General features: G+C 48.6%; 1 protein-coding gene across 1 annotated transcript in view; it reads right to left on the bottom strand.

Moving 5' to 3' along the window:
• BARX2 (BARX homeobox 2) overlaps nt 1–8,330 on the bottom strand; it is a 69,952-nt gene extending 61,622 nt beyond the window's left edge. Inside the window, exon 1 of the mRNA XM_059930039.1 lies at nt 7,807–8,330. Coding sequence (XP_059786022.1) covers nt 7,807–7,993 — 187 coding nt within the window. The 5' untranslated portion in view covers nt 7,994–8,330. The remainder of the gene's footprint in view (nt 1–7,806) is intronic.
• Nucleotides 8,331–10,733: the final 2,403 nt, after the last annotated feature.

The raw sequence follows: 10,733 nt of genomic DNA on the forward strand, positions 1-10,733 counted from the left end.
TATAAGTTACAATGAGGAAAGTGTGCAACGTTGACTCTCTCAGATGGTGCTTAAAAGAAACATCAGAGTTACACATCCTCCAGTCTACAAGTGGCTGTGATCTTGTCTGTGAGACCATGATCCTGAATTTCAGCAATGGTTAAGTACCTGCATGAAAAGACCTCTGGGAAGAGGGAAGTGGGTGGTGGAGAATGGCGGGTAAATCAGTATTAGGGACCTGTCCGGTATTCCCAGGGTGGAAACACAGCCATGACTACATGCGATGCCACCAGGCCCAAGACCTCTCCATGTCCCCACACGTCATAAGTGACCCTCATATAAGAAAAGTGAAAGGACAATCATCCTATCGCTTATCACATACAGAAGTGTGTTTTTCAATAATGATCAAAAGTACATTGACATCACTTTGGTGGCAGGCACATTGTGAAAATACTTCTCTAATATTTATCCAATATCCAGAAGCACGTGTTCCTAAGGACATGGTGGTGAGCTAGAGAGATGCAATAAAAAGGAATCACATAAGCTTCTCTGCTTGGACCCTTAAGATATTTAGTTTCGTGCTGAGATCCTCCAGATTGGCTTCTACTCAGTTGCATCCTGGCCTCTCCTTGGAGAAAGGCCATGTTCATTGTTATGAACTCTGCCAGTGGAGTCAGGGAGCGTACACAGCTGATCTCCAGGCCGATCAAGCAGTCCTGACACCAGCTTCAACCGGTGACTAGTGGAGTCCCTTTTTACACGTACTTGCACCTCATCTAACATTCAGAACGATCTTCCTCCATATTCAATTTCCACCGGCACTAAAGAAACCAGAGACTTTCCTTAGTGACCCTCTGCCTGTTTTTCGCGGAGTAATCATGGGCAAGAGTCAACTCCAGACCAAATATAATTAAGCCATCTTCTGATATCTATCTGGGTGTACTGCTTTCTTCCTTAAACGTGTGCCAAGTTTCCACTTCCAAGAAGTTAAACTGCCATATAAAAATGCCCTGGTGATGATAAGTAATTAGACACTGTAATGGAAAATTAACTGTGTTTTTATTTACAGCATTCATTTTAACAAGACATTTCTTTTTCTAACTGTTATTAAGCTGCAATAAAAATAAATTAAATCCTGAGGATCTGCAAAGGTTTTCTGGTTAAATAAAAACAAAAACAAAAAAGAAGAAGAAGAAGAAAAATCGCCTCTTCTCCTAGAGTCAGAGTATTTCTTATTTTGTTAACATCACTAAGTTGGTACACGGTCCTGGTCTGAACCCCATTCCTGGTAAATTCTAAGGCCAATTCTAATCCTGTCACCCGTGCTGTGGACAGAGGAACAACCCTTCCACCGTCATGGCAGCTGACCCGGAGGCAGTCATGCCAGGCGGGACGGAGGGCCTTCGCCACATATGGGAAGCCTTTACCCAAATGTTCTCTCTCCTTCTCTCTCTTTTTTCCTCCCTGTTTTGCTGCTCCCAAGAGACTTGCAGCCAAGTGATTCACAACAGTCTGGCAAGCACCTGTGGGCTTTGGCAAGTCCTGGGTTAGAAGGCGGCTAATCCAGCTCAGTGGGGTCCACTCTGACGCCCCAGTAAAAACACCACCTCCTCGAGATAGGAATGGAAAACGGCATTCCCCAAGACAGAATGCAAAATGAGGCCTCCACCTGTCCGTCTCATCCAAAGCCTTGCAGCCCTCTAACCATGTTCCAGCTAAGGGTTCATCAGCAGGTGTAGCCAAGGGACGCGAACTGACCTCACTCGGGGCGGACGAGTGGCCGGCGTGGTCCGCAGGCTCCGCCACCCCCATGGAAGTTCCCAGGCTTCGTACTAAGGCGGGAGCCTCAGATCTGTGCCCTACCTAACTTCCGTCTCTGTTCCTCTTCCTCCCGACCTCAAAACAAAGTGCAAATAGCACCTAAAAATGCTTCTGGGTTAACACTGATTCAGTCGTGCTAAATGCTGGGCAGGGCACTCCCCCCGCCCAGGCTCTTCCCTGAAGGCGCCCCAGCAGGTGTCTACGTCAAATCAACGGTGGGCATTTACTCTCCAAGCAGGGACAGAAGAATTTCAGAAGCCACCTTTGTGTTGCCCCCAGGGTCATTCGGAAGGACACTGAGCTACATACCAGGAGGAATCAAGTGGCTTCAAGAATTTCAAAGAAACCCACTCTTTTTCTTTTCCCCTATTCCTTCCCTTTTTTGTTTTCATCTCTCTTTACAATCTAAACAATTTACCGTCCTTACTGCTTTTCACATAGATTCCTGGGATGTAAAAACCTAACAATCTTCTCATTTAGATTCCTGAGGTATGTTAAAACCAGCAGCTATATATACCAGCCACGCTGGGATCACAAATTTTATTTTCAAGCCAGAGGTACAACCAACACTGCAGGAAATTGGTTTCATAAAAGATTTACTGCATATACAATTTCAGTTGAGTTGTATTTAAGGAGGTTAATATGACAATTTTGGTGTTGATAATACCCTTTAAGTGGAGTTCAAAGAGAAAATTCCAGACGGTAAGCAAACGGATTAAATTATCATAATGTTTCACAATTCCAAAGTGCCCACATAGACTCTAGAGGACCACAAAAAAGAGCTTGGCAGTGGCTCTACAGGTGCTTCAGAGAAAGATTTAAAATATCCCAACTGTTAGCCAAGACTTAGAATAAACTTAAAAATAATGGCAGTGGACTTCCCTGGTTGTGCAGTGGTTAAGAATCCGCCTGCCAATGCAGGGGACACGGGTTTAAGCCCTGGTCCGGAAAGATCCCACATGCCGCGGAGCAACTAAGCCCGTGTGCCACAATTACTGAGCCTGCGCTGTAGAGCCCACGAGCCACAACTACTGAGCCCACGTGCCACAACTACTGAAGCCCACGTGCCTAGAGCCTGTGCTCTGCAACAAGAGAAGCCACCGCAATGAGAAGCCCGTGCACCGCAACGAAGAGTAGCCCCCGCTCACCACAACTAGAGAAAGCCCGCGCAGCAACAAAGACCCAATGCAGCCAAAAATAAAAAATAATTTAAATAAATTAAATAAATTAAAAATATAATAATGGCAGTGCCGTCATCAAGCAAGTGTAAATATTTGTTGAATTAAATTATTGAATTAAATGATACTGAAGATTATAGACCTTTGGAAAGGCATTTTAACTTGCTAAATTTCTAATCATTTTCCCATTTGCTATTAGAAAAATGAGAACCAGCAAGTAAATCGCTAATAAACTATTCACTCGTTAAAACTGACCCCTAAGGAATCCCTCAGTCTCTCTATTTAACAAAGGTGTCATAAAATTTAAGGAGTAAGGAGACAACAGCTGAGGATCCCAAAAGAGCTCAGCTGACCTTGGATGAGTCCTCTATCCTGTGCTTCCCTCAATTTATCTTCCCTTAGAGTGGGAACAGGAGAGGCAGTGATGAGTGATTGCTAATAAAAGCATATTTGCCTCTGGCAGAAATACAAACGCTTGCTAATAAAGATCATTTTCCAGACCCCCAGTTTACATTTCTCTACCGACGTTCCAGTGCCCAGGATCCAGGTTCCCAAGATACTACAGGTTTTGGTCTCCAACTGAAAGACTGAGCTAGGATTGGGGGAATCACTGGAGCCAACTCATGAAGTGGCAGCCTGACTCCCTGACCCCCATCACACAGGTCCACACCTCATTTCATTTTTCACCAGGACGACACCCAATCTTTGTGCTAAAAATGAGCCCAAGGACACCACCCCAAAGAACTTGTTTCTCTTGGACCCACCAAAGAATAAAATGTTCTCAAAGCCCCCTCCTAAGATAAACACCCTTCCCCACATGCCCCTTTTAATTGGCTGGTTAACTGTCCCTTGGGTATGACTGCACAGCTTTATCCCGGGTGTGTAATGGAGTTGGAAAAATCTTCCTGATTTCTGAGTATCCTAACATGAAAGACAGCGGTGTACAGTGCGGGCTGAAACTACGTTTAAGCCCTGATGTGACCCTAGCACTTTGCAAAAAAAAAAAAGTATGTTATGCTTGGGAAGGTTGGTCTGTGGTCACTGGGATTCCTCCCAATCAGCTCTATAGACTGGCCGCTGGAGGTCACGGAGAGAGCCTATAGAACCCTTCTGCCAGAGAAGAGAAAAAGAATTAAACTACAGGTTTTAGTGAAATCACTAAAAGTCATGCAGGGGCCATGGGTTGTAAAATGTACAAATACCCATATTCACCTCCCCCCAAATGTGCGTGTACAAGTCCTAGGGTAATTCTAGGTTATAAGTATCAATAATTATAATAAGTTATAAGTAATTATGCACAGTACTTAGGTTTCTCAGTATCCTCTTATGAAAACTCTTAGGGTAAATTGTTACATCCCTGTTTTTGTGAAGCAAGTTACTCATTTTTTCCAAACAGCCCTCAAATTTAGAAACTCTGCCTATTTCTAAAGATCAAACTGAAAGAGAGATCCCTCGAAAGGAACCGTGCCGCTACCTCTGCAATCTATTCCGTCCTGAGAAGCCAGTTCAAGGGACTCTTCCACCAAGAAACATTAATCACAACCAGAAAAATAAAACAATGCACCTGAGAGTTAAACAATATTTATGATATCATAAACTGCAAGTCATTTTTGGCCTTCAATCACTGTCAACGTTCTAATGTTTATGAGAGATAATCACTGGCTTCTAAATGGCAATACAGTTCCATTCTGAGTGAGGATTACTGTTACCAGATTTTAAAATAAGAACAACATGTCATAAACTAAATTCATTCTAAACATGTTCCATACCTTCTCAACGGTCTGAATAACAAACTTTTTTTTTCAAATGGAGGCTCTCTTTGGGCTTGGTTTTTTAATTTTATTTTAAATTTAATGACAAATGTTCCTTTAGTTTGGCTTTAAGAGAAGGATTCCTTTACTCAATATCTATTATGTGATGCAGGAGATCTATTAGGAAACTTAAGTCAATCTGGAGATTGCTTCCTAAAACTAAAATTACTATATTTTAATAAGAAAGGGCCTGTTCAAACAAACAATTGCTTTTGAAGGTGAGTAGTCCATCAAGGTTAGGGTGTCTAATAATAAGTTACTGTCAAGTGATTATCTACCAGATGAGAAATGTTTCCATTTCTCAGCTTACTTGAATATACATGCTCTTCTGCCCAAGGAGATCAGGATCATAAACTGACATTAGGATTTTGCTAAATCTGAACGACTTGGTTTGCTTAATTATGTAGAGGCTTTTTAAACGCTGTAGCTTTTTTTCCACCACAATTTCATGTACTTACTGTGCAAAGTGGTCACTTTATTATCTTAGTTTTCATTATTTTAGCTGACAAAGGTCACTTCTGTTAGTTATATAAATCTTAAAAGAGCAAACCAAAGGATGAGATAGTTCAGTAACTTTAATTCCAATTTATGCCTTTCACTTGATTTGAACATTTTATGCACTGGTTCCACCAAAAGTGCTAAATATTTATCCCTATCCAGAAAAAAAAAATACATATATATATATAGTTTCATTATGAATGCCAGCAACTTATTGCTGTTTTTTTAATTAATAAAAAAAGATTAAGTTCATCCAATTTAAGATTTGTGATCCTGAACATAACTGTTAAAACCAACAAAAATGCTTTGAAAGCATGGTGTTTGCAAAACCTTTGAGAAGTCGCTTATGGTATTCCCATGATCTAATACATGTAAGGCTTTAACTGTAATCGTAAACCCACTGAAAGCTTATGATCTGAAAGGATGGACTATTGTAGCCAGTTTTTATGGGTTTAATTCCACTGGCAAATCCCAGTTTCTATATTTTAAATCTCAACTAGAGCAAAATCACAACACATTTTCAAAAGAACAACCTAAAGAAATCAAGCACGGGAACAATAGGGCAAGAACGCCAGTGCCAACAACCACCCTCTCCCACAAACCATCAAAGAACTTCAAAAGCACAAGACTGAGCAAAACTTTTAGTTCATGAAATATGTGCGATTCACTTTTAACACTCACAAAAGTACATGTGAATCACTGTATTTTCCTCTGATTTATGTCCCACACAAGGTTCAATAAAACACAAAACTTACTCAACCTCAACTGATGACTGGATCATTGTTTTTGGAGGCTATTTATTACTCTTTTTCTCGCATGATTTCTTCTATGATCCAATTCTGTGACTGCTAAAAGCCAGGAAAAGCTGCCTTCAAGTCAATGCATGGCACGAAGTCACTAAAAAGTTTGCAGGCATCAGGCTATGCTTAGGTGCTTAGGAGAAGCTGTTCTGCTTTGTCCTAGGGACCTCCAGCTATGCAATGTCTTTTCAGGGTGCAAGAGATTTACGATTAAGACGGATCCTCTCTTTTTCCTTTAAGGGATTTGAGTTCTCATGGCAAATGATTATTTACACTCAAAACAAGAATCAGCCTACTTCCCCGCTCCAAGATCTACGTAGACAACTCATCCCAGGTTTAACGCATGGCAGACATACAAATGTAAAAACATCAACCATATCTATCTTGTTTTTAAAATTTTTTCTTCATATCTTGTTTCGTATATTTCTTGGCTTTTAAAATGCAGTATTACAAGTCTTGTTCTGGGCTACCAGGCCTAATTCCACCTTACAGACAAAATTTATTTTACAAAGGAGTAATTGAATATAATACTCATTTTATTACCAAATACATGTAGGAACAACTTGGTTGTAAAAGAACTTTACTGTATGTATTTACACACATATTTACTGATTGTCCTAGAGAGCCTATCAATGGAAACAACAGAAAATGCAGTATTCCAAGCACAGTGTACTAGCAGCTCTTGGCCTGAACGTTCCAAAAATATCTTTCAAAACCACTGCTATCTCTTCACTTTACTTTTTCAATGTAAGTACAATTAAATTCATTTATTTCATGCCACCAATGCAACAAATATACCCTCAAAGGGTCTTTCGGTTTGGAAATACTAAATTTTTACCTTCAGTTGAAAGCAGAGACAATAACTTTTTTGATAAAAATTGCTTCAATTTTTTTTTTTTTTTTTTTTTTTTTGCTATACCCACGTCTGGAGAGCCTAAATCCTTATAATGCCAGGGCACTATGAAACTTGGAGCTTCTCTTAATGCAAGTTTTTTAGAAGTAACTTTGGATTTATTTTCTACATAAACCTATGACTTTTAAAGTATATTTATTAAGTGTTCTTTATTTTTACTACGGGTCTTGTTCTTGTGGAGAAAGCAAACCAGATTTGAGGAATGTTTTTATTGTGATCATTGTTTTTTAGTCACTTAAAACTCACAGGGTTGACCTCCTCAGCTGGCTCCACAACGCGACACATTCCAGAACTACTTCCCCAGAGGGAGATACTTTTAAGTAAAGTTCAGCGGATTCAGGATTTTGCGGGGAACCTCAGGATACTGACTTACTTGTAAAATTCCCAGTGGAGACAGGAGGTTGGACGAGTTAACTCAAGGTGAGAAGCAACGCCACTTCCTGAGACAATGATTTAAGTGCTGAACCAGGTCAAGGGTTTGAACTTTCTTCCTGAAAAACCACAGCAGCGCTGGGAAGGAGGAAGGTTCTCCTGCCAGCAGATCCCAGGCGCTGCGGGGCGGCCGGCTCTCGGGGGCGCGCTGCCTTGACTGCCTTTCTAACCTTGCCATTGACACCTTGCCGGGCCCCTTCCAGGTTGCAGCGGCCTCTGCAATGCTCGCCTCGGACAAGTCTAGTCCTCTTGCAGGGGCCCACAATTCCCGGGCCCCTCCCTCTCGCCCTTGGGTGGGAGGACAGAGGTGGTCAAGCGCCCGACCCCGGCACGAAAGCGGCCGCACCCCACTGCGCTCCCGCGGGCCGTCTTACCGGTACAGGAATGCAGGGGCTTGGGTCGCACGACCAGCGAGGGGCACATGGAGTAGAGGGAAAGTTTCTCAAAGTAGTCGCAGGTCTCCTTGGAGAGGATCTCGTCGATCATGAAAGTCTTGTAGCGCCTCCTGGCTGCTTTGAGCTGGCCGGGCGAGCTCAGCCTCAGCTCTGCGTGGCAGTGCATGGTGAGCCCGGGCGAGCGCCCGCCGCCCGGGGCCGCGGGGCTGGCGCGCCGGCGGGGGCTTCCGGCCGGCTCCTCGGCGGCCGGGAGGCGGCGGGGCTCGGGAGGTGCGCGGACGGGAGCCGGCACCGGGCGCGCGGGCTGCGCGTCTAGACCCACCCGCGGATCAGCATCTTCGCCGAGCCTTTTGGGGACAGTGCAGCTGTCAATCAGCGCGCGCTTCCCGCAGGGCCTGGTGCGGAGCCGCGCGGAGGGCCGGCCGCTCGGCGCCCACCCCGCCCAGCCCGCCTGTGACACCCGGCGCGGACCTGCGCGCCTCGTGCCCGCCGCTCTTGATCGCCTTCTCCAGCCTCTCAGCGTCTCGCGCTCGTCTGCGTGCCTATTTTAAGACACTCGCTCCGGCTCTCCTCCCCGCCCCCCTCCTGGGACGAGCTCCAGGTGTGTGTGTGCAGTGTGCGCGCCCGTGTGTGCGCGCGGTGCGGGGAGCGCGCGCCGCCCCCGCCAACGGGCTAGGCCTCCGAGGGCCGCTGCCCACGCCGAGCCCCGCGCGCCACCCTCGCGCCGGGCATGCCGCGCTCCCAGCCGCGCTCCCATCGCTGGCACCCGGCGGGCGGGCACGTCCTGGTCGGTTAGTAGAAAGAAGTCGAGACTTCGCCGAGGCTCCCGAGACTGCGGGCCCCAGAACCGGCGCCCCCGAGGAGCCGGGTGCCTTCCTGCCTCCCCACGTGGACTTCCGCGCGCCGTTTCCCGAGGACGGCGCCCGCCCTTAGCGTCCCCTACGCTCGCAGCCGGCTCCCAGCCCGCGCGTTCCGGCACCCGGACTGTACGCCGCGATCGCGAACTTGACCGTTCCACGTAGATCCCAAACCATCAATGACCTTTGCCCTGTCCGTTATCCCAATAGTAAACTGTTAAAAATAAACAGTAACAGTAAACTGTTAAAAAAAAAAAAAAGTAATCAAAAGCACGTGTTCCTTTTTTATTCTTGAGCTCTGTTTATAAACCTTTTTCCGTCTCCAGAAGGGCCAGCGCAGCGGGACTGCCGGGTGCGGCGAGTCAGCCCGGTCGTGGCTCCTGGTGCCGGATACTCTGGCACCACGGCTTTCGTCCCCCGGGTCCCTGGCGACGCGTAGGGTTGGGGGAGCCGCGAAGACACGCGTTGATTAGGTGGTTTGTCTTCTGCCTCCTGGGCGCCTAACTTCCGAGTCCGTTCCAATCAGTATCTGAACGAACTTTTGTTTTCAGTTGGAATTGTTGGGCGAGGGGCGAGGGGACCCCACCCAGCCTCGGCACCCGGACCGTCCCGCTGCCCGCGTCCTGCCCCCTCGCCCGCGCTCGGCAGAAACTGCCGGTGCTGCGGGTTTCGCGCAATTATGCCTGGGAGTTAGTTTGCACGGGGCCGGAAGGGAAACGCACGGTAAGGAGACTGAGAATTACAGACGCGGATGGCCTTCTCCGAGACCGAGTTTGGGGCTGGTGACATCTCGCGGCCCCGGGTGACGGCGGGCTCGCTGCAGAGCTGCTCGCCCTGCAGCCCGAGTCGCCGCGGAAGCAAGCGGACGCGCGCGCCTGGGCCCGTGGTTCAATTCAGAGGGAAGGGGAAAGCCTGGAGAACCAATAATTAGGCACTGAGAGAAAGTAGTAATAAACCGAATCAGAGCCTTGCATTAGACATGGCCCGCAACGCGCCTTTGAGGACCTTCATTCCCGAGGTGTTCGCGTGCGCCCCGGCTCCCCTCCCCTCCTCCTCTCCATTTAGAACGCTTTTCATTTATTCTCATGACATCTCCTTAAGCTCGTTCTTCTCCCGGAACGGCGGCTCGAGGGCCCGCGAGAGCTGCGGCCGGGTGTCCCGGTGGCGGCGCGCGTCCCGCCGCAGAGTCCGGAGGTCGCCGCGCTGGGCCCGGCGCATCCGCGGCTGTGGTGGCCGGTCCCAAGGCCTGTCCGCTGCCCCGCGCGGGGCCGAGAACGCTCCCAGCTCAGCCCGGGCGGCGCCGCTCGGCGCTGCTACCGAGGGGTCCTCCTGGACGCCGGCGGAGCAAGGACCCGCTGCGCCACGAGCGGGGGACCGTCCCAGGGGCGCGGCGTTCGCACCGAGGACATTGTTGGGTGGGGAGTTATATGTCCCGCTGGAAAGTGCAGAGCTGTCGGCAGCGCCGAGAAACTGCGTGTTTGGTGGGATTGGAGGGCGCGGCGTGGGCCAGACCCCCGGGCCTCTGCATCGCACCCGGTGACCCTGGGGAGGGACCGAGCGTTAGCCCTTCGGGCCGTCTGTCGGGCCCTCACGGCACGCGCGCGCCCCGTTACTCTTCGGGCCCAGTCTTTTCCTCCACCTCTTGTCCCGTCCTCTAGCCTCGCCGGCTCTTCCCGGCCCTTCCGCCGCCACTGGCCCCTTTCTTCCGCTTCCGTCCATTTCCCCTTCCCCACTGTTCCCAGCACTTTGGGCCTCCTCTGCTGGATCGAATTCCCCCATCTCTCCTCCGCATCTTCCATCCTGGTCTCTCTTTTCTTTTCTTTCCTCTCTTCCTGTCCTTGCTCCTCTCTTCCTTCCCTCTCTTCAGACCCGGATCTGGAGCCGCGCTCCTGTGCCCCTGCGCCCCTGCGTCGCGGCGCTGCCACCCGGACGGCTGCGGGTGGCTCGCGGGCGGAGACCGCGCCGAAGCCCCAGCCGCCCGGCCCGGCGGCAACCGGCCTTGCCTCCGCCCGCCGCGCCCTCCAGCCCGCTCTCCTCCCCGCGTCCGCT

This window comes from Balaenoptera ricei, chromosome 8, assembly GCF_028023285.1.
Source record: "Balaenoptera ricei isolate mBalRic1 chromosome 8, mBalRic1.hap2, whole genome shotgun sequence".
Classification (NCBI taxonomy): domain Eukaryota; kingdom Metazoa; phylum Chordata; class Mammalia; order Artiodactyla; family Balaenopteridae; genus Balaenoptera; species Balaenoptera ricei.